Genomic DNA, 24,681 nt, shown 5'->3' with positions numbered 1-24,681 from the left:
GCATTTTTAACCCTCTTCACAAGATAATAGAGGAGGACTCAAGGGATATGCCCATTGACATAACGACAGACACCCAACTCCTGCTCGTCCATCATAGTTGCCGAGGTGGAGGACGCCTTAGCACAGTGTATTTGTCTGAAAGCCCCAGACACAGATGGGGTACCCATTGATCGCTTTAAAACAAACCCTAACCTATGGGCACCTTTACTGATGAATGTTTTTAAAGAAGCTATTATTGGCCCTTTGCCTGTAACTTGGAAGGATGCAGTAGTGGTCCCAGTTTTTAAAAAGGGAAGTAGGAGTGATCCGGCATGCTGTAGACCCATTTCACTGATTGACGCCACAGCTAAGTTACTGGCAGGGTCCTTCTTGCTCGTTTAGAAGATTGGGTATCCACCACAGGGTTCATGTCCAATACACAATACGGTTTTAGAAGGGGATGGGCACAACCGAGCATGACCTTAATCTGTCCCCAACTGTCCACAAGAACGTGAGGGCCAGGAAGGGCTCTATCCACCTGGTTTTCATCGACTTTTCCAGCGACTTCGACACCATCAACCAGGACAAATTGTGGGCCATGATGGAAGGTATAGGCATTGAAGAAGCATTAGTAACCCTCCTCCGTCGGCTACACTCCAACACCACATATAAGATATGGAAATAAAGGGGAAAAAACCTACCCGATCATTTTGATAGTGTGTGTCCGGCAACGGTGTATTCTAGCGCCATTCCTGTTTTTAATTTATACAAATGGACTGGAGGATTTTTTATGAAGTAGGGAGTTAGATTTTCCCAAAATTGGTAACAAATCTGTTCCTTTATTATCATATGCAGATGACACAAGTCTTAATGGCAAGGACAGCTATGAGCCTACAGAAATCTCTCAATGCGTTTTACTGATTTTATGTTTTCCCTTGAGCTAAAATTCAACTTTATTAAATCATATATAATGGTATGTTGCCCTAAGACAACAAAAACTAAAACTTTTGTTGTACAGGGCAAGTGAACAGAAAAAGTAAATAATTTTTCGTACTTGGGCAATTTAGTTAATAATCAGATGAAATGGGGACCACTTAACTACTAGAGTACAACAGACAAGTAAGGTTGTGGATGCGCTATTTCGTTTTGCCTGTAAATTAGGGCACAAGCCTGTGAGGGAATTAATCCCTCTCTATAGAGCTAAATGTCTCACCACCGCAACGTATGGGGCAGGTGTTTGGGGATATTACAAAAGTCAACAGCTCCAAGTAATAGAAAATTCATCAAATGATTACGGATGACCTCGAATAGTGCCCCAACTCTTTTGCTGTCACAGGGAACTGGGATTAGAGTTTATAGAAGACTGCATTGGCAGTGTCCCTCTGCTTTTATGGGCTAAGATTTGGCTTTCAGAGGATGTAACGTTTTCAAGAGAAGTCATCAAAGAGTGTCTAAATTCAGGCAATGCTTTAATGAAAATACCATGAGATAGGACTGGGGCATTTTTGTCAAAAATCCTGAAAGTATCCCCCCGAACACCAAGGTTATTATTAAAGAAGTGAACCGTAATAGGGTCAATATGGGTGATATTCAGCATGGCGAGACGGGCGTGTCCCATCGGTTCCCCAGCCCACTGAAAAACTATTTAACTTTTTCCACCAACCCTCAGATTATATTTTACCTAACTAGATTCTGTTTAGGCACTGTTCACTTTTTGCTGGCATTTCTGCGCCAAGGAGGGTGGTCGGATAAGCTCATGTCTTGCCCATGCGATAACTTTTCGACTAAAAGCACAATGCACTTTGTATTATTCTGCACTTTATATAAATCGTCAAGAACTACTATTTACTTCCGTTACTAAGGAATATTCTCCCTTGCTCATATATTGATGGTTTTAATTTTCTGCATACATTGGCCACCGTGGATATTTGTATCGCCGTAGCCAACTATATAAAAGTTTCTATTGCAATTAGGAAGTGCTATGAGTAAAAGATGCATATAATTACTGGTGTAACATCATGCTGCTCAAATGATTATTGTGTGTAAATAATATTATACTGCTGTAATCTTATAAATGGTCTTTTAGCTCTTTTATAGTAATTGTTTAATAAATTGTAAAATTGTATTGACATTGTCAAACTTTTATGAATTTTTGAACCGAAATAAAGTTATTCCTCACTTAACTTGACTCTTTTATGTGAAGGACCTGTTCTGTACTTGAGAATTCTCCCTATCCCCATTTCTGTTCAGCACTCTAAACAGTGCGTCATATGCCTGTGAAAGTGGTAAGTCCCACCCCAAATAGAGTGGTTTAGATGCATGTAAATGGGGTTAGTAGCACCACAAGTCGAATGCTCTAGATGTCTGTACACTTGGCGAGCATCAGTCCAAACAAGATGTTGTGCGTGCTTCCAAGCACTAGTAAGTACCACCAAATAGGGTGCTTTATGTGCCTGTATTCATGATGAGCACCACCCCCGATTAGGTGGTTGGATGTCTCCAGCATTGGCAATCACCACCCAAATAGGGTGTTGTAGGTGCCTGTAATCTTGGTGAGCACCACCCAAATAGGGTGCTTCAGGTGCCTGTAATCATGAGGAGCACCAACCCCAATAGGGTGTTTTAGATGTCTCCAAACATGGGGAGCACCGCCCCAATAGGGTGGTTTAGGTGTCAGTAATCATGGGTAGCACCACCCAAAGATGTTGCTTTAGGTGCCAGTAATCATAGTGAGTATCACCCAAATTGGGTGGTTTGGGTGCCAGTAATCATGAGGAGCACCATCCAAAGATGTTGCTGGATGTGCCAGTACTCATGGTGAGAACCACCCAAATTGGGTGGTTTGTGTGCCAGTAATCACGGTGAGTCCCTTCTCCAGCCAACCACCCCTACATATTCTTGAACTCCAATTGCAAAATGATGTAATTAAATATTTATCGTGGACTGGTAATCCTCCAAGTGTAACCTTCCATGAAAGATATTAACATAAATAGGTTGATAAGAAGCCAATGACAAAAACATAACTCAAAAAAACGCTTTCCAGTTTAGAGAAAACATTGGGAGGAAAATAACCAACTTACAGCTTCAGACAAGCGGAAGTGGTGAATTACCCCTACTATGCCACATTGCTTCATTAACTTTTAGAAGAACACTGAAGTAAGAACAGCTAAAACTGAGACTGCAAAAAGAAAGCGGTCTTGAATACAATTGCAGAGCTGACTGTCTCAGGTGCAAACTCCAGCCATTACTGGAGTGGTGTGGCTCACTGGTTAGAGGCGGCAGAATCGGAAGCAGAGAACGGCCCGGGACCAGGGTTCAATTCCCGACGTGGCAGGGTCGTGGACCAGGGTCAGCGGACTCGATAATTCTCGCCTTGGTGCCGACTCTAACCAGGGATCACACTCGGCAACTCTGGGCATTAGCTTGCCTCATCTCTACAATGGCCCCCCACATTCGCCGGGGATGCCTGGTTTCACCTTGGAGATACCCAGTAGGGACCATCTCACAGGGATAGTCAGGACGGGTTCCCCAGCGGTCTACAGCGCCACGACGCCTCAGGGCAGCAGTGCGCTTTACAAGACACATACATTTACATTACGAGAAACAGCATTCCAAGCCAGGAGCCATTTGCCACTGTGCTACTTGTACACATGCTATTTATTGAGCTACAAATTGCAAATCATGTACTATTTTAACACAGGTTTTGAGTAGGTAAAAACGGACAAGGATCTTGTTGGCAAACAGCTTCAAATTCTGATTTGCGCTCTACCGAACATGATCCCGGGTGCAAAATTCCAATCTGCTCTCTCTCCATAGTTGTAATTAGGGCCATGGAATACTAATTCTCGTGACCTTCAGTTACCTCTCCATAGTTCTGTTCAGTTCAAATAACTTTCTTCGATTCACATGAATCATAAAAGTGTTCCATACATACATAAAACAATTTAATAATTTGTTTTTTTAAATCTTCTGTACAAAAATTGGGGTGAGTTCATGTCAAAGTTCTCAATTTTTAAAACGTATTTTTGATAAAATACAACATTCCATCAAGTTAATTTTCCAGTGACAATTCATACCTTTTCCTAATTGACAGCGCAGTTCTAATGAAGTTGAGCACAGCATTACAAATTAGAGTAGTGGACAAACATCATAGATAATTAAAACCTTCTTGATAAGAACAGGGACAAATTTCCTTTAAAAGAGGCTTAAGAAAGCAAGCCCTAATATCTTTATAAAGTGTGCAAAACAGCATAAAGTACATAGTACTTTGTTGGGCTAGGTTATTACAAGGACAGGGAGTCAGTCTCTCAGACCAACTCGCCTGTTTGGGAAATGCCACAAGAAAGTGCAAAATGCAAAGACGAAACCTAGTCAAAAGGAAACAAGCTTGTGTTTGAATAGGAAAAGACAAAATTGCTGATGAAGTAACGACCCATCGGTAAAAGCATCATTTTCCCGGTCTGAGGTACTTATTTCATTATAAAATTCATATTTGGTTGAATACCATCAGGATTATCGTAATAGTGTCCCAAGCCGACCCTATAAAAAGTATTCTTGACATAACAAAGCCAGGGGATGGACAGGGCCTTTTCCAAATTCATACAGCTCTAATGATATCTCTTGAAAATAGTAACTCCTCCAAAGTCCATACCTTTCCCCATAAGATCAATGGGCAATATTTATTCTATCTCTGACATAGTCTAGACCCACTTCCGAGTGACAACATTTTGTAGGAGAGCAAATTGGAATCATCAGTAATCTTTCAAGAATTTATTTTCTAAAATTTGTATCTGGCTGCTTTTTTCAGTTACCTCTCCATAGTAGCAATTAGGGCCATTGAACAAATTCTGGTGACCTTGCAAGTTGGAGGAACTCTGACCGCAAGAAATGGGAAGCGACAATCATGCAGTGCTCTCAGGGGAGAATATCATCCAAAAGCGCAGCTATACCTGAGGGCGTCTTCGTCCATAACGTAGAAGGAGACGGAGTGGAAGGAGGACGGAAGGTGCACTTTGTATTCTTCTCCCCAGAATGGAGAAAGCGTCTTCCACACTGTGGCGGTCCTAGAGCAATGGATAAAAGACATGTATAAATCTCTCATTCGATTACAGCTCCTCTCTCTCAGCCAACATCCCACTATGTGCTGATGGGACAGCACCTTTCCAGCAAAATCTAATGCCATAATTGCCAACCCGGCTCTTGAAATTTCCCAACTAATACCACAACGGTGTCAGTAGATGGGTATTGCAACATTACCTTTCACATTTCACTCCATGACTGTTTCTCCTATTGACGTTCATGGTCTACCATCTTTACGCGCATAATCCACCCTTAAGTATCTACAATCCCTTCAGAAGTACCCAGCCTGAGTAGCAGGCCCCATGGAATTCCTCTGTAAAACTGCATCTCTGGTAGGTAGAGATGCTCAATGTTTATTTTTCAATAAACAGTATTGCTCACTACAGGCACTGAGGGTGGATGCCTGCACATGTTGGCTAACCACAGGTGAATTGTTTCAGAGTAGTTTGAAAACAGATTACTTATGAGGGATAGTGGACTCTGAGGCAGCACTTTCTCCTCAGATGTTAACCCCTTCACAGCTAGGCCTCTTCCCCCTGTGCTAAGCCTTTTTTTGGCTATTTGGGGAAGTTTGCGCTCAGACCCTTGTATCGTTTTGACCACATAAGGTATCCACGCAAAAATGTGCGTCCTTTTTTGTCAACATCATGGGGATTCTAAAGGTACCCAAGGTTTGTGGATTCCTCTAGAGGGGACCCAGAAATTAGCCAAAATACAGGTAAATTATTTTCTTTTTTTTTTTTAAATGGGAAAAGGGCTACTGATGAATGCATCTGTTTTTTTTCCCTGCAAATGGTATCAAACAACAGTTTGTGGAGCTGAAATCACCATCTTCCCAGCTTTCAGGGACAAGCAGACTTTTGTCAGAAAACCCACATTTTTTAAACAGTTTTGGCATTTTTCGTGGACATAGCCTCTTTTTGTTATTTTTTGTGCTTTCAACCTCTTTCCAGTTAATGGTAGAAATGGGTATGAAAGCAATAATGGATCCTGGAAAGCTATACATTTTAGAAAAGTAGACAAAATTCTGAATTCAGCAAGGGGTCATTTGTGTAGATCATTCAAGGTTTCTTTATAGAAACTAACCGTTGAATATAGGAAAGATTGAAAATTAGTTTTAAAAAAACAGTCATTTGTGTCAACGTTTTCATCTGTAACTTCTTGTAATTATGACAACTGTTTGAAAGCAATATACCGTTACATATTCTGGACCTTTCGGGTTGTGGGAATATATAGGAAATGTAGGTTCACCAAGAACCCGACGAACCCAGAGCCAAGAACTGAGCAGTGTCTTGCAATGTTTTTTTTATTTTGTGTGGGTACATATCAATTAATTTGGGAAAATATATACATGGAAAAATCGTTATGAAAGACACCTATGTATTTCTAAAATTGGAACAAAATATAGAGTTTAGAAACAGTAGATATGTGCACATTTCCAAAATTGTGAAAAAAGTATCCTTTGTTAATTATTAAATGTGCACAGCAAAACATTCCAAACAAAAATTAAGAAATGCAAACAGAACAAAAAAATATAAATTTATATATAATTTTGTTTCTCCCCTCCCCTCATCCCTAGCATGAGAATTATAGGTCATTTTTCAAAATGACTTCTTTTTTACACATTGTCTTTCATTTGGAAGGCAGAAATGCATCGAATGTGAATAGGTAATAACAGTTACTCTACAATTCTGTGTTACCCTAAGTCTCCCAATAAAAATGGTACCTCACTTGTGTGGGTAGGCCTAGGGCCCGCGTCAGAGAATGGCCCAAAACGCAACGTGGACACATTTTCACAGTGAAAACTGACCCTTTTTTGCAAAGTGACTAGCTGTAGATTTTGAACCTTGGCTCTGCCGTCATCTAGGGAAACCTAGCAAACCTATACATTTGTGAAAACTAGACACCCAGGGGAATCCAGGATGGGGTGACTTGACTGGCTCTCACCAGGTTCTATTACCCAGCATCCCTTGCAAACCCAAGAATTTGTTAAAAAAACACATTTTCCTCACATTTCTGTGGTGGAAAGTTATGGAATCTGCGTGGATCCACATAATTCGACCCAACCCGCATTTCCAAAGTCTTTCGAGAAAAATGGTACCTCAAATGTGTGGGTAGGCATAGTGCCGGCGACAGGAAACGGCCCAAAATGCAACGTGACACCACATTTTCACAGTGAAAACGGATCCATTTTTTGCAAAGTGCCTAGCTGTAGATTTTGAACCCTAACTCTGCCAGCACCTAGGGCAACCTATACATATTTGAAAACTAGACACCCAGGGTTATCCAGGATAGGGTGAGTTGACAGGCTCTCACCAGGTTCTGTTACCCAGAATCCATTGCAAACTTAAAAATGTGTCCAAAAAACCCACAATTTCCTCATATTTCTGTGGTGGAAAGTTCTGGAATCTGCGTGGATCCACATAATTCCACCCAACCCGCATTTCCAAAGTCTTTCGAGAAAAATGGTACCTCAAATGTGTGGGTAGGCCTAGTGCCTGCGACAGGAAACGGCCCAAAATGCAATGTGACACACCACATTTTCACAGTGAAAACGGATCCATTTTTTGCAAAGTGCCTAGCTGTAGATTTTGAACCCTAACTCTGCCAGCACCTAGGGCAACCTATACATATTTGAAAACTAGACACCCAGGGTTATCCAAGATAGGGTGAGTTGACTGGCTCTCACCAGGTTCTGTTGCCCAGAATCCATTGCAAACCTAAAAATGTGTCCAAAAACCCCACAATTTCCTCATATTTCTGTGGTGGAAAGTTCTGGAATCTGCGTGGATCCACAAAATTCCACCCACCACGCATTTCCCAAAGTCCTTAGAGAAAATGGTGCCCACTTGTGTGGGTAGGCCTAGGGCCTGCGACAGAAAATAGCCCAAAACGTAACGTGGACACAAGACATTTTCATAGTGAAAACTTACCCTTTATTTGCAAAGTGCCTAACTGTAGAGTTTGAACCCTAGCTCTGTCGGCACCTAGGGAAACCTAGCAAACGTACACATTTTTGAAAACTAGACACCCAGGTGAATCCAGGATGGGGTGACTTGACTGGCTCTGACAAGGTTCTGTTACCCAGTATGTAAATGTAAATGTAAATGTAGTGCTTATATAGCGCACGAATCACCCCCAAAGGGGTCTCAAGACGCTGTACACATACCGCTGTGGAACCCTTCCTGGCCTTTCCCTGTGAAGTGCCCACTCCTGGGCACCCCCAAGGTGAAGCCAGGCATCCTAGCGCTGTTGGGGCCGTTGTGGAGATTAAGCAAGCTGTTGCCCAGAGTTGCAGAGTGGGACCCATGATTAGAATAGGCACCGAGGCGAGAATTATCAGGTCCAGGGAAATTGAGCCCAAGACCCGCTGAGGCGGGAATTGAACCCTGGTCCGGGCCAGACCTCTGCATCAGGGTCTGCCACTCTAACCATTGAGCCACCCTTCTCCACAGAATCCCTTGCAAACCTCAGAATTTGTCAAAAAAACACATTTTCCTCGCATTTCTGTGGTGGAAAGTTCTGGAATCTGCGTGGATCTACAAATTTCCACCCACCCCACATTCCCCAAAGTCTTCTGAGAAAAATGGTACCACACCTGTGTGGGTAGGCATAGTGTCCGTGACAGGAAACTGGCCAAAATGCAACGTGGCATCCGTCTAGAGAAACCCACCAAACCCACATTTTTCTGAAATCTAGAGACCCAGGGGAGTCCAGGGAGGTATAGCTTGCGTGGGTCCCCCCAAGTTTTCCTACCCAGAATCCCCTGCAAAGCTCAAATTTAGCTCTCAAATTTCTGTGTGGGAAAGTTCTGGAATCCACGTGGATCCACAAATTTCCTACCAACAAGCGTTCCCCCAAGTCTCCCGATAAAAATGATACCTCAGTTGCGTGGGTAGGTCAAGTGCCCGTGACAGGCAAGGGCCCAAAACGTATTGAGAAGACTCCAAAATGACCTATCACAAAACACCCTGGTTTTGCAAGAGGAATCACCTGGATTTTTGGCCCTGGGCTCGGTGGCCATCTTGGAAAACTACCAAACCCACACATTTCTGAAAATAAGACACCCAGGGGAGTCCAGCAAGGTATGGCTTGTGCAGATACCCCGACATTTTCCTACCCAGAATGCCCTGCAAACCTCAAATTTAGCTTAAAAAAACACATTTTCCAAATATTTTTGGGTGGAATAACTGTGCCAGCACAAATGTCCTACCCCACAGTGTTCCCCTCAGTCTCTTGAGTAAAATGATACCTCAGGTGTGGGTGGGGCAAGGGCCTGTGACTGAGGTGAGTCCAAAACATAGGGAATAAGGGTATAGCACTGAGAATTCTAGGCGCTACATTTTTAAAACGTTTTTAGCCAATTCTGCATTGGAAACCCACACAAGTGAGTTATCATATTAATCGGGACACTAAGGAGAACGCTGTGGGGTAGGACATTTGTGCCGCCACAGTGAATTCAAACAAAAATATGTGGAAAATGTGTTTTTTTCAGCTACATTTGAGGTTTGTAGGGGATTCTGGGTACAGAAACGTTGGGGGATCCACGCAAGCCATACCTCATTGGACTCCCCAGGGTGTCTAGTTTCCAGAAATGTGTGGGTTTGGTAGGTTTCCCTAGATGGCGGCGAGCCTGGGGCCAAAACCCCAGGTGCTCCCCTCCCCCCAAAACCAGGAAGTTTTGTTATAGGTAATTTTGGGGTTTCCACAGTACGGTTTGGGCGATTTCCTGTTGCAGCCACTATGTCTACCCACACAAGTGAGGTACCATTTTCCCCTTTCCAAAGATACCTCTCCCAAGTGTTTTTGTGCTCGGGGGCTGAGATAGCCCCACTATCACTGAAACACTGAAACTGAAACTATGTTTCTGTTTTGTTTTCAATGTAATGACGACAGCGCGCCATGTGCGCGATCTTCATTACATTGAAAACCAGGGAACGGCCTCGGGAAGTTGGGGAATCTCTTCCCCACCTCCAGAGGCCTCCCAAAAAAATGGAACTCCCTCTGCTGTAGGGATTTTGTGCCCCTGTCCTCATGGCGGAATGGTTCAGTCATGAGCACAGGAGCACCGGTGCTCATGACGGAACCATTCCATCATGAGCACCGAAGGGATTATATAGAATGGAACCACTGACTATAGGGTAGGCAAGGGAAACGGGCCACCTGCTCGCTTGTTGGTCCTGATTTTGGTGCAACAGGCCCCTCACACCCGTTGCCCCAAATGGCACTGCATCCATTGCACTAAAAATAATAACAACCTCGTATGTAACCAGATGTTTCTTTCAATTAGTCTAACTAAAATATACCTTACCCCTTTCATTTAAATCCCAGTGTGCCTTCTGACCAGAGCAGCCTTGTAACTGAAGTCGGACTTATGTCATGCCCTTTATGGTAGTCTCACCAAAAATGATGTTTTGAGGCTCCAGAAAGACTGAATGCGGCTCTGTTAGCGGTTACAGGCCTGAACAGATGAGACCAGGTGACTTCCAATGGGGGGTCCCTGCAGTTGCTCCAATGCCTTGTTTGACTTAGAAATTCCTTCCCCATCTGACCTCTGAATATCTCAGTACTAAACTTTTCTCAGGACCCTAAACAGCACGAGCCAGGCCCTCATGGGGGTACAAACTATAGGGCTCATTATGATGGTGGTCGTACCAGCGCCCAACCGATATTGTTGCGGGAACGGGACCGGCCGACAGGTAGTCGGCAGTCCCGCCCCCAAAATTACTATCCGACTGCTGTGCAGGCGGTCAGACATGCCTTTTGCCACTGATGCTTGTGCTGAAGCCCAGAAAAGGGTTGCATCACAAGTCCCAATGGCAAAAGGCATGTTTACAAACATCCCTGCACCGTTTGCCAGGGTGCTTAGCTCACAGGGCATGGATGTTACGGGCGGCACCACTTGTGCCCCTTGGCCTCATAGTGTAGGCCAAGGTGGGACGGGGGCCCAGCAAGGGGCCCCCAAAGTCTGTTTCCAACAGCCTCTCCATGGCAGTCGGACTGCCATGGAAAGGCCATCGGAAAGGGACATTGTAATCTCTGCGGCATGAGCAGGCACCGCCCCTACTGTAAGGTCTACGATCCGAGCGACATAATGCAACGGTCGGACTGCTCAGCTGGATCGACATCCTAATCAGGACCTATGTTAGATGATCTAGGTCATGTGGTGCCGGGGGAGATGGGGGTGGTGGTACATACTCATTCAGCATTGGGACATGGAGGGATAAATGGAATATTGAAGAATCTACGTAAGTAAGTAATCTGGGCATTACCTAACTGTCCCAGTTAATGTGCGATGCATTACTTAGTGCCTTACTGACTGTAAACTGACATCATTGTTTGCCGGTCCTACTGTTGTGGTGCTTTTTCTCTTTTTAACATGTGTCAGCTAGAAACATTGGTTTGTTGTCAATTTACACAGCAATATAGTGACTGTATCTTGTAATTTCTTTACGTGTTCTGACCTGTGTTTTCAACTTGATATGTGATTTTAGTTAGATTGATGCAAGCTGTAGTGATTGATCTAGTGCTCTTAAACCCATCTGAGTGGAATTCATGCTACATAAAACAACTTAGATACGTACAAATCGCTTATTAACATTTGTACTGATGGGGAAAGAACAGCCCTCCTTGCATACAGACACGCAGCACACCAAAAGCTGCTATTCACGGAATGTCAACCTGACCGGTTGTAGAACAGAAGGCACGGAACGGCCACTGTGCAATAAAGCAGAGAAAGATGTGAAAAAGGGATTACAAAAGGGCTGAATGCAGCTTAAAATAAGAAGACGAGCCAGACCGGTCATCGTTTGTTACTCCTACGAAGCCGGCTCGCAGATCTGCGTGCTATCTTTCAGGAATTGTGTCTCTTTAATAATCTTGCTCTCCTGTGCTTGTGCGATCGAAAGTAGGATGCTTTGTGACGTCTGGTGGAAGATGAGTTCAGACATATAGCTACTGTGTATAAGTGTTGCGTTGTCAGAGATGGTGACCGAGATGGCTGCACCGATGCAAATGAGTGGATACTAAATCAAGAAGCATACAAGGGACTTGCAAAGCCAAGCACACTTTAGAGCTCGGATGCAGGCAGCCCTACCTGGAGAGCTCATCGGGGTTCCAAGATGCACATGGCCTGGTACAGCGAGCAACTGCAGACAACATGCTAGCATCTGCAGCGAAGAGCCTCTGAACAAGACTGCCTCATCCGCCATGCAGACTAAGTTGTACCCCTAGCAAGGTCCACCCTCACCCTCAGTAATCATTCCCTGAGTGAGTTCCAACATCACAGCATCTGGTGTCTTGATGGAGTAGGAGAGGGTTAATTTGGTTAACTTTGCCAATGATTGTTCTCCATCCAAGGTTTCCACCCAACTTCTGACAAGTGTCTTCAGACAAGACTCTGGTGCCTTCAGAGACGGTCTGATAATTTGGTTGTAACGTTTGATAGGAAACTCAGTTTGGGGTCTTATGCCAACAAGAGGGCTGGAATCTGCTTTTCCCTAACCAGAGCACGGCGTAAGATCCTCCCTTTGCCTCCTATTTCATCTACAGCACCAGTAGTACGCAGTGTGATTTTGAGTAGGTTGGATTATTGAAATGCCCTGCTGCTAGGAGCCCCGAAGTTCCTAATTAAGCAACTTCAGGGAGTCCAAATAGTGGCAGCCAAGCTGGCCTTAAATAGGCCTAGAAGGTTCTCTGCATCTCAGACTTTGAAAGGACTACATTGGCTGCCACTAAAATAAAGAGTAATGCTCAAATCTCTTTGCCTTGTTTTTAAACCCCTTCATGGTACTGGACCAATTCCCCTGTAGAAACGACTAAAATGGCATATACCGAACAGGAACTTGCACTAGTCTTCAGCCAAAATGGCCGGTGTGACCAGATTGATTATGTAACAAACTACTAGCCGCCCTGTAAAGTTCTGCTGATTGAACTCAATTTAGGAAAGGGCTTAAAACATGGCTTTTCCCAAAACATTTGAGTGCAGCTGAAGACTTGAAACCTAGTCTGATAATTGCAGAATACCAGCACACTGTACAGCATCCCCAGTCCCATTAATTAAATAAATAGATGAGTGACTATGGTTCAGGAGGCTTAAAGTGAGTGATACTCAGCTCGGTCAGATGCCACTGATTATACTCACCATAGCGTGGACCCTTAGGAACAACTGAACATGACAAGTGAGTGTCTGCCCAACTCCTATTCAGCTTTGCCTCCATGTTGTTACCTCGGTGGGCAGGGGTTTCTACAGACCCAAAATGGAGACCTAGTCGAGAACACAGAACACCCTCACCTAACCCGACATATTAATTCACTCATGAATAATATGCATAACCATTTCATGGTTGACCCTCTCACTTGCGTAAACCTAGTTTACAGCCAGAACTTGGCTCCCACATTCTCCCAGGAGACAGTCAAGCCTTTCCCATCCTTTTATGCATTTCTCATAACAAGGGGAAACCTGAATATCCAAAGTGAAAAGTGCACAGCGCGTAAAGTCCCTTCAAGAGACAGCTCCAGTTTATAACTATGCTGGGTCTGACCGTGACTTAACATTTGCCACACTATGGTTGCCCATCCAAGTGGTTTCTCCACAAAAGTGGCTCTATGTACCAAGGGTAGAACCACTTAGGCGAAGACAACACTCTGGGGGAAAATCCACAAATGTTTGTTAAATTCTGTAAGCATACTAGGCCAATGAAAGGGACCATCAATGCGAGGCACACTGTCAGTGCCCACATGGTAGTATTCCTAAGATACTATGGCATTTATCCCGGTATATTATTAACATTATACCTACCTTTACCTGAAATTCCATGGCAGACTTTAATGGAATGAAATACCCAGACAAAGTGGCAAAGAAGTTACTGTAGAATGGGAGTCAGTCGCTGACGTCCGGCAAGTCAGAGTCATCTCCAATGCTGGAGTCTGCTGCTGGTGTCCACCATGATGGACAGTGCACAAATTCGGGCAGAAATGTAAGCAGCGTCGATGAGAAATTCACCATTTTGTTTGGATTCTCCACTACCATTGTACTCTAACTAAAATACTGGTTTATTTTGGAGCTATGGGTCCATTGTTTCAAGGTCACGTACGCCACACAATTTTTTATTTTTTGGCTTGTTGCCCAGGGAGGTGGACTTGAGTGGACCCATTCTTCCTCCTTCATTTTTCCCCACACACTGGACCAGCTTTGTTAGCATGAATATGGAAACTTGCTTTCCCCTGCTATGTTCCATGCACCTCAATGTAACATTTGTTTTTCTCCAATGCCTGTGTTTGACTTTTGGACAGACCTTGTCCTTTGCCATTTACCTACTTTGTACTGTGCTGTCTTTTTACAGTCTTCCCACTGTGAACACCAGACGAAACACCACTAGCCACCCCAGTAGCTGAGATGTCTATTGGACAATGAAGAGCATCAGAACTAAGCAAAAGTCACTTCCCTGTCAGGTGGGTCAGACGATGGCCTATGAGAGAATAATATACGCCGACAGAAGAGGACTGACCATGAGACTGCCCACCAGGACAGACAGAGCGGTTGTATGTTAGAATATAGATATTGAAAATAAGTGTTCTCCTCAATCAATGGAAAGCGTCTCCAATCTGTACTCAACTCAACAAAATGTCAATAATTCAAAGATGTGATTCAATGGTAATTCAAAATTTTCATTTATTATTTCTTTATCTTTTCTCTTTTCTTTATAACGTTATTTTCACATAACAACTTTTTCAGTTCTGACCCCGTGGTCCATGTAATGATGTGCCCAATGCAATTCGGGCGGTGCCTTTCATCAGGGGCTCATTCCTACAAGTGTAATGTTAATTATTAATGAAAGAGACTAAATTCACTGCAAAACCTATCTATATATTGTACGTAGAAAAGTCATGCACACTTTCCATGGTAAACAGCTATTAGTATGAGACTTTTACTCTGCATGCCATTACAACGCAAGTGTAACAACGCATGCGCTGTAACAACTTGTAGCTTTTACTACACATGTTATTGCATCGCATACGTAGTTATAACACAAGCATTTTAATGCGATCCACATCGTTGTGAGGGAACTGAGGCTCTTCCGTTTCCTCACCAAGAGCCGCATTCGACACGGTGAACCATCCCATTTTGGTGGAAAGGCTTAAGAGGATAGGAGTGAAAGGTTGGGCATTGTAATGGCTTCAATCTTATCTAGTAAGAAAACAGCAGGTGGTAACCTTAGCACCGTTCTCCTCGAGTAAATTCCCAGTCATCCATGGGGTGCCGCAGGGATCTGCGATTAGTCCTATTCTTTTTAATGTTTATCTGCAACCCCTGCTCCCCATTATAAAGTCTTCTGAAGTCTGCCTAGTCAATTATGCCAACGACACACAATTGGCATTCTCTTTAGAAGGTGACCATGCATTATCTCTGGACATGTTCCAGCAATGCATGCCGCGGACGACTGACTGGCTCAGAAGAAACTCTTTGCAATTTAATAGTGGAAAGAATGAGGTGGTCTACTGCTCCTCTGGTAGGATGCCTAGACAATTTCCACCCGAGTTTAGACTTACTCCAGAGGAGGAACCAGTAACCCCGGCCAGTAAGGTACTTAATCTGGGGGTGCTGATTGAGGACGATCTTCAGATGGAATCACAGACAAATAAGACCGCCAGTGTATGCTTTGCCTTATTACGTATGTTACGTAAAATACCCCCATTACTACCCAAAGAGTCACGCTCACTGGTGGTAAGAAGTACCGTGTGAAGCAGGCTGGACTATTGCAACTCCCTGTATTTGGGGGCCCCACAATACATTTTTCAGGAGTTGCAAAGAATCCAGTCTGCAGCAGCTAAACTGGCCCTTGGTAGGCAACGGAGCTCCTCCACAACTTTGGCTCTGAGAGAGCTACACTGGTTGCCTATAAGGGAAAGGGTTCACTTTAAGTCCCTTTGTCTGGTTTTTAGAGCGATGCATGAGCTAGGTCCTGTCCCTCTGCAGGAAAGGTTTACATGGTACCAACCCATAAGGCAGCTTCGCTCTTCTAGTGCCGGCCTTCTGACGGTCTCTAGAGTCAAACGGTCTAGGTTAGGAGGAAGGGCATTTAGCGTGGTTGGTGCCCGTCTGTGGAATAAACTCCCCCAGAGCCTTAGACAATTCAACTCCCTGCTAGAGTTTCGCAGGAACCTAAAAACCTGGCTCTATCCCAAAGCCTAAGCCCCTGCTCTTTTATCTCTCTGTTATGACCTGCTTCCACACTGGTCATCTTTACTAGTCTGAAGCGCCAGGATACCCGTAGGGTGACAGTATGAGCTATACAAGCTCTAAAATTAATCAATCAATCAATCATGCACCGAACACCGCCCCTCTGACGACGCTGGAAGGAAAAGAAAGGAACCACGAGGAGAGAGAGGTAAGAGGGGTTGTGTAGTTTTAAAGGGTTTAGGCTAGGGGTGGGTCGAGCAGGGGGTAGTCTTTTAGGATTAGGGGTTGTGTTGCTATGTTTGAGGAGTAGTGTATTGGGGTTTAGGGTAGTGTTGTGGGTTGTGCAGGGTAGTGTTTGTGTCTAGGGACAGGAGTGGGGGTCAGGGGAGGGTTGTGCAGGGGGTAGTGTTTTAGGGATTAGGGTAGTGTGGTGTTTGTGGCTACTAATTCTTCCCCCCAACATTGTCAATATCGGTCCCCTTTACTTATAGTATCACTCCCTCCCCCTACCCCATCACATTCTTTCATCTCCCTGCCCCTTCTATTTTTCAGATAATCCCCACTTTCTTTCACCTGCTTTCCCGTTACCCCGCACCCTCCACAATTGTCCTTCTTTATCTCGCCTGCCCCCCTTCTCACATACTATCTAATCTTTACTGTCTTCCAGTTCTACTATCTCCGATCTGTTATTTTATTTAGGTCTTCCTAATTTTCGACCCAATATAACCTTCTTAAAGTTTTAATTTGCCCTGCCTCTTTGCCTCAATGTACTAAAGTATTTCTGCTATTCTGTATTTCCAAATCCTGTAAAGCGATTTGATACTCTTGGGTCCAGCCAGCGCTATACAAAACCTTTTAAATAAATACAATTTAAAAAAAATAAAAAATAAGTGTAGGGTAGTGTTTTAGGGTTTAGGGTAGTGTCAGGTGGGTATTGCAGGTAGTGTTAGAGTGTAGGGACAGGACTGGGGGTTGGGGGAAGGTTGTGCAGGAGGTATTGTTAGTGTTTAGGGTAGTGTAGTGGTGTTTGAGTAGTGTAGGGTAGTGATATAGTGTTTATGGTAGTGTTGGGGGGTTTGTACAGGGTAGTGTTTGTATGTAGGGACAGGTCTGGGGGAATGGGTAGTGTTTGAGGGATTAGGGTAGTGTTGTTGAGTTTGTTTTGTGTAGGATAGTGTATTTAGATGTAGAATTTAGCGTAGTGTAGGAATGTTTATTAATACAAAAATACATGGAAAAAGTATGCGGGGTAAAGGGATCCGTTCTAATGACATTTTAAAAGCATTTCCAGGAACTTGCTATCTAATAGTATGCGTAGAAAGAAATTGTGTTGTAATGGTACTTGCGCACTAATAACTTTGTGGCAAAAGTATGCGTTGTTTTGCATTGCCGTGTATCGAAATATATTCGCTTTCGATAGATGCGAGAAACCACCTTCACCTAGCAAGTTCTGGTGAGTCATTAAGTATTTTCCTCATGCTGTTGAGAACTCCATCCTAGTTATGTTTTCAGTTCACAACAATCTCACACTCAGGAGATTAAACCTACCTGCACTAAACTATAAATACTTCGTTCACCTTTGATATAAATGTGAGTGCGCTGGTCTTTCCACTTTTTGAAATTTGTTACAATTTAGATATTGAAATAGGTATCACTAATGTATGTACATCATGTGGATTTAAAAATAATAAATCTATACTTACTCATATATACGTTCCACGACAATATTGTAGTTGATATTTTTGTGGGTCTATATTTAAAACTCGATTAATCTACACTCAGACAAATGACTATGAACTAGCAATGATGGTCTGGTTCACCCGGATCGACCTCTGTGCTCTGCTCTTGATACCCAAACTCTCCTTTGTTGAACACGGGGTGAGGGGGACTTACCGCACGATGGTTTCATTGTCAATCTTCACAATGCAGTAGGGGTCACTGCTGCCAGTTCTGCAAAGAAAATACAGTTCTCTGGTCAGGTAATTACTGAGGAAATAATGTGATTATACTTTTTACACAACAGAACAGAATTTAGAATATAGCCAGATAAGCATCCTAAAAAACTGAGCACACTCGTTGGAACGCTGAGAATGAGGTGGCGATTACGCGGAGTTCATCTGTAGACCTCAAAGTGACCTTGGGGGTGGCAGCGGTGGGAAGCATTACTGGTCAATTATGTTTAATAGCGCAGTTTCCACGGTCCTCAAGCCTTTAAAATGATGCTAGTTAATACCTTGTTTTAACTAGGGGCATTGTGTGACACGGCCGAGGAATGTATATGAATCCACGTGTCCATGGAGAGGCCACAGAAAGCTGATTATTCTGCTAAACATTCCATCTGCCCCATTTCTTGTCATGGACGGATGTTCCTTATATCCGAGCTTGGGTCATGTCAGTCTGACTGTGCCATGTTTCTGAATATAAGATGCACTGAATGTGAAGGCTCTGTGCGTGTGTCAAGTGCCTGAGGGGCTCGGGCTCTGTTCAAGTGTGGGCTGTTAAGGCCCCTGCGGTGCTCCAAGTAAGCCAGCTCTCCTTATGCCAGCGTTGCAAGCAGTGCAAAGTTCTGTATACGAAGGGCTGTAATTATGCCCTGGGGTCCAACATGAATTTCTGCGAAAGGGTCTTGCGAATTACTTGGGGGGGATGCAGCAGATTTACTTTAACATATTCACCTGGTTTTACAAAATGGTACTGTAAATACACACTGAGTATTCCTAAAACCAGGGAGACCGCGAACGGTCTGATGCTACCCTCTTGACCTCAGTGTGTAACCTTTTCAAGCCCCTTCATCTCTCTGTGCCTGCCTTCCCTTGTGAGCATTTACACAGAAGTATATCAGCAACTGGACATTCACACATTTAAAGCAGAGGAACTCTGAAAAGTCTTGAGTCTTTCAAATAACAGAATGCATCAAACATATTTTATTAAATGACTCCTTAGAGAAATGGTATAAAGTTTCGTCTTTGAAAATGGCAGAACCAGTTAGTAAAACTGTTTACAACACTGTTTTGTCAGATATTTTAGATTTTTAGAGAATGTCATGCACCTGTAGATACCAGCTATCAACCTGGCAGAATAAAAACTGAAGAAAAGTGACACTAGGCACTGGCACAACTACAGAGTTTTCAGGAGAAACTGATTCACTACTGTTTGTTAAACAGTAACAAGTCATTATAAGAAAACTTTGCTAATTAAATACGCAGCAGCAGGTATGTGGGCGATTCATTAAACATTATGGACGCATCGCCACTAGGAACACATGGATGAATACTGAAAATGTGCTACATAGTTTTACTCAGTGGCGGCTGCAACAAAACTCAAGTGCGGGGTGGGAGAAGTGGGAGGGAATCGGATTAGGGAAATAATAATTAAAGAAAAAAACGTACTTGTCCTGCCGCTGATGTTGCCGTCCACCTAGGTGCTCCTTTCCTCTCCAAATGGTGTCCCAGCAGTCCCTGGGACATCAGCACAGGTTTCCCATCCAATCCCGGCACTGCTTTCAATAGCGTAAGAGAAGCGCCAGGATTGGTCTGAGTGGCTCGGTTTGCCGCTCAGACATTCCCAGTGGAGTCTGTGCAGTTTCTCCAACCCAGCTGGGTTGGAGAAACCTAAGTGCGCATGACGGTTTGGCCGGCCTAAGACGGCCGGCCAAACCATCATGCGCACTTGCAGTGCTTCATTGCTTCCCCCCCTGCTGTCATAATGGTCCCGCACAGACCTGGCTAGCTTTAGCAAGGAAAGAAAAATAATATGATAATACATTACATTTATTATCATTTTTTCCCGCTTTGTCAGTGGGATGCGACGCTCCTCTGCCTTGCGGAGGAGCCGCTGCTGGTTTTATTTGAGCATCACTGTATCAGTGATGGAAGTGGCGCTTGAAGCTGACTTGATTTGCTAACGGCACTCACACAAAGACACGTCTTTACACTGATAAATCATATTGGATTGTTATCAGCATTTTACAAAGGGATACACTGTCTTGCCTCTGCAGCAGAAAACCTCTCCACACTATGACACTGAGAAGTGTAAGAGGGCTTTGGGCGATAGAATGTTCAGAGAGAAAGAGTCACACCCTAATTGAATAGTGGACAGAATAAAGAAGCGCGACTTGTTTATTGTAATATCTGTTTATTGAATTTTCAGCAACGCATTAACATAACAGAGTGATTCCAGAAAGGATAGAGTTTTAGGGCAATCCCTCATACAATGAGCAGTAACCACGAAACGTGTTGGCTGTAAATGATTAAATATCTAAAAAAAAGCATGATTTATCCCCATGCTCAACTTACAAGGCAATAATAATGGACATTTGTGCTACTGAGATCCTTATTAGACCCGGGAAACATAATAAGTTTGGTCCATTTATAAACAAATTTTCGGTTTCCAAGGTGGGTGTAATAATAGTAATACTTATAAAGTCTAGTTGCTGAGGATCAAAAAATTACATAGAAAAACACCTGCGAGAATAATATACTTGTTCCTCATTACAAACAAAATAATTTATGGTAATACATATACCAGGAGGATACCTAGTTTATGACAAGAGTGGACCGGACCATTAATGTTGGTAAGAATCCAGTTTCTCCAGGTAAAGCCAGATCTGCGCTTGTTTGTCTACAGCGAGGATGAATTTGTTACATGTTTTAGGTTCAGTCCCCTCTCCAAATTTGATTAAGGGCAAAGCTATCTTTGAGCCAATCACTGGTCTGATTTGTGTGGACCTTCAGAGTGGTTTAAGACAGATCAGGACCTTTGGCTCTGCATTGGCTTCTTCAAGGAGAGGAGTGATAATGACAGGTTTACTGGGTGCCAGGACTTTACCCTTTACGATGGAAGTGTTCGTCAATTTTATGATGTCTGGAGAGAGAACTGAGGGAAAAACGTGTTAATGCCTCTGGGTCTTTCTCAGGTGGCTCATGGGATGTTGTGCCCATGACAGCAAGTCTAGGGACATCTAGTTACTTTAGAAATGCTAGCATAACCTGCAGATTAGAAGAGGGCATCGAGTATGTGGATGCCTCCCTGTTATTCACTATCACTTCTACTATTGTGCTTATTCTGAAAGTGTAAAATGAGTGCAGGTCTATGCAGTGCTACACGAGAGAAGTTTGTTAGTGTAATTCCGTGGACAGGTTAGACACCTCATGATTTGCTTATTTGTGCATGTGCTTTTTACTTGCATGAGTAAAACAGCATACTCTCTTAGTTTATGTACTCTTCGGTTACGTTTGTACCAGTCAAAGCCTTGCTGAGGCGTTACATGGTGTGGCTGGTGTTACGTTCGGCAGACTGGCAGGCATGATTTGCTCTGATGTCTTGTTTTAGGGTTCTGAGGAACACTTCTTTACTCAGGTGTCTGACTGTCTGAGTAGCCTTAATTTGCCCAGGTGCAAAAACAACAGTTGATGGACAGAATGCAGAACAATGTCATACATTCACCCCAGTACAGAGATCTAGGCCTAAATCCATCGTTTTTTTGCTCACCATGCCATCCCAGTTTGAACACAGCCTTATGCAAATCAGTCTGGAGCCTTTGCCCCATGGGAACAGTCCAACCCGAACTGCCAAGCAAGGTCCTCCCTGGACTCGAAACAAGCATCCCAGGACCGGTTTCGGGCTTTCAGCCCTCATCAGCCAGGATAGCATGATTTCAGTGGCATGGAGAGCACGGGACTCACATCTGAGCATACCCGTCTTACTCGGCGTGACAAATGCAAAAACAACAGTTGATGGACAGAAGGCAGAACAATGTCATACATTCACCCCAGTACAGAGATATGGGCCTAAATCCATAGTTTTTTTGCTCACCATGCCATTCCAGTTTGAACCCAGCCATATGCAAATCAGTCTTGACCCTGTGCCCCATGGGAACAGTCCAGTCCGAACTGCCAAGCCAGGTCCTCCCTGCACTGGAAACAAGCATCATCCCTCATCAGCCAGGATAGCTTGATTCCAGTAGCATGAAGAGCACGGGACTCACGTCTGAGCATACCCGTCCCACTCGTAACAAATGCAAATGTTGATGGACAGAATGCAAAACAATGTCACCTTGCCACTGGATTCAAGATAACTTGGTTGATGAGGGCTGTGAGCCCAAAACCGGTCCCAGGATGCTTGTTTCCGGGTCCAGGGAAGACATGGCTTGGCAGTTCCGGCTGGACTGTTCCCATGAGGCACAGGGTCAGACTGATTTGCATATAGCCTTGTCTGAACTGGGGTGGCAGAGTGAGCTAAAGAATGAGGATGGATTAAACCCAGATCCAATGCTTGCAATGTTCAACACTCCGTCCATCATCCAATTTGGTTTTGCTTTGTTCGCCCTAAGTTGGCTGGGTATGCCCAGACGTGGGTCCCTTGCTCACTTTGCCACTGGATTCAAGATAGCCTGGCTGATGAGGGCTGTGAGCCCGAAACCAGTCCCAGGATGCTTGTTTCCGGTCCAGGAAAGACATTGCTTCGAAGTTCGGGTTGGACTGTTCCCATGAGGCACAAGGTCAGACTGATTTGCATATAGCCTTGTCTGAAGTGGGGTGGCAGAGTGAGCTAAAGAATGATGATGGATTAAACCCAGATCGGTTGACTGGGGGTGAGTGCTTGCAATGTTCAACACTCTGTCCATCATCCCCTTTGGTTTTGCTTTGTTCGCCCTAATTTGGCAGGGTATACCCAGACGTGAGTCCCTTGCTCACTTTGCCACTGGATTCAAAATAGCCTGGCTGATGAGGGCTGTGAGCCCGAAACCGGTTCCCAGGAAGCTTGTTTCCGGTCCAGGGAAGACATGGCTTGGCAGTTCGGGCTGGACTGTTCGCATGAGGCAAAGGGTCAGACTGATTTGCATATAGCCTTTCTTGAACTGAGGTGGCGGAGCGAGCTAAAGAATGATGATGGATTAAACCCAGATCAGTTGACTGGGGATGAGTGCTTGCAATGTTCAACACTGCGTACATCATACCCTTTGGTTTTGCTTTGATTTGCCTAGGTGTCAGGGTCTGAGGAACCCCTTTTGTCTTAAGTGTCAGGCTGTCTGAGCAGCCTTTATTTACCCAGTTGTCATGGTCCCATGATTCTGCACCTTGTCTCGTGTCAGGCTGTCCGAAGCCTCTTTCTGTTCTAGCCTCCGACCCAAAGTGTTTTTTTTCTCACTTTTCTTTTCTCTGGTGTGTAACTCGGGGCTTCCTCGCCTTAAAGCAGTGTGCGGCTCTCAAAGCCAGCACTGCCTAGCAGGGTGCATGTTTGTGGCCTGGAGTCCGCAGCCAGAGCTTATCTAGGCACAGCCATTTCCTGACGTTCAAGAAAGGCTGAGAACGATTTTCCACCTTGAAAGACTCAAACCGTTCCAGAAAGGATGTTTATATAAACAGGAAGAACGAGGGGAAGCGGTTCCCACACTGAATCAACAGGTCAGCCATCTTTGAGCTCGCCATGACGTGAGCAGGACCCAGAAGTCCTCGCTTCAAAAGCTGGGGCATCCAAGAGCAACTAGAGAAAGTAGGCATGGGGTCCTGCGAGGAAGGGCACACAAAAAAGTAGAGACAGATGCACTGGAAATACTTGTAGGAAAAACTACTGTAATGTTTCAAATATCCTTTCTACCAAGAGCACCCTAAAAAAACAGAATATCCAAATATACAAATAAGCAAAGCTGAGGAACTGTTAAGAGTGCCTATAGTGGTGTCCCAAAAGAGAGTTAAAGGACAGTACCAAGAGGAAAATCTAATGATTGATTAGGTTTGTAGATGTGCTAGACTTTTTATCGGTCTGAAAACTGTTGTGGTTTTATTCACGATTTCCAAAATCGTTAATAGTTTTTATACAGAGAGTAACTGTAAGGAGTTTGAATGTGCCACGCTAAATACGTGTTCTATAATGACGGTTTCAGTATGTAATATTAACCGATTATATAGTTCGGTAAAGTAAATAAAGTTAATTCAATGTTATTTTAGGAATCAGGACCTGAACAATCACTGTAGACCATGTCATCAGAACATGATAAATTGTACACAAAGGCCCTCATTAGGAGCTTAGGAGTATCTCCGATCATACGGAAACTGAAGAATTAGCCCAATTGGGGCTCCTATGAGACAGAGGATTCTTACCACCAAGGATTAAATCAGTCCCTAAGTGATTTGTCCTGAATCGCAGGATGATGAGTGGAGTCTCAGTTTCAAACCTGGTTCCCCAGGCACCAAATTGGCAACAGTAGACGCTAGGACACATCTCCTTCCAAGAAATGTAATATCCCAAACACAGCTTGTTTTAAACTCGTCTTTCTCCAGACACAAGAAGCTTATTATTTATGCTTTATACTAATTTTATTATAGAGTGACCCATCGGGGTTCAATTCTTTTCAAGTCCTGGTATCATGACCCAGAACACCGTTTGTTTCCACCTGCCTCCTTATTCCAAGGAAGACGAAGTGATCCTTATGGTTTTGA

At 44.0% G+C, this 24,681-nt stretch overlaps 1 protein-coding gene across 1 annotated transcript in view; it reads right to left on the bottom strand.

The window, feature by feature from the left end:
- Positions 1–24,681, bottom strand: part of LOC147729873 (ras GTPase-activating protein 4-like) — a 625,955-nt gene that overhangs the window by 521,594 nt on the left and 79,680 nt on the right. Inside the window, exons 2-3 of the mRNA XM_086954787.1 lie at positions 18,134–18,190; positions 4,929–5,042 (exon numbers count right to left, since the gene is read on the bottom strand). Of these exons, the coding sequence (XP_086810913.1) occupies positions 4,929–5,042; positions 18,134–18,190 (171 nt within the window). The remainder of the gene's footprint in view (positions 1–4,928; positions 5,043–18,133; positions 18,191–24,681) is intronic.

The sequence above is a fragment of the Lissotriton vulgaris genome, chromosome 2_1 (genome assembly GCF_964263255.1).
Source record: "Lissotriton vulgaris chromosome 2_1, aLisVul1.2, whole genome shotgun sequence".
NCBI lineage: Eukaryota > Metazoa > Chordata > Amphibia > Caudata > Salamandridae > Lissotriton > Lissotriton vulgaris.
This window is presented reverse-complemented; position numbering and strand designations above follow the sequence as displayed.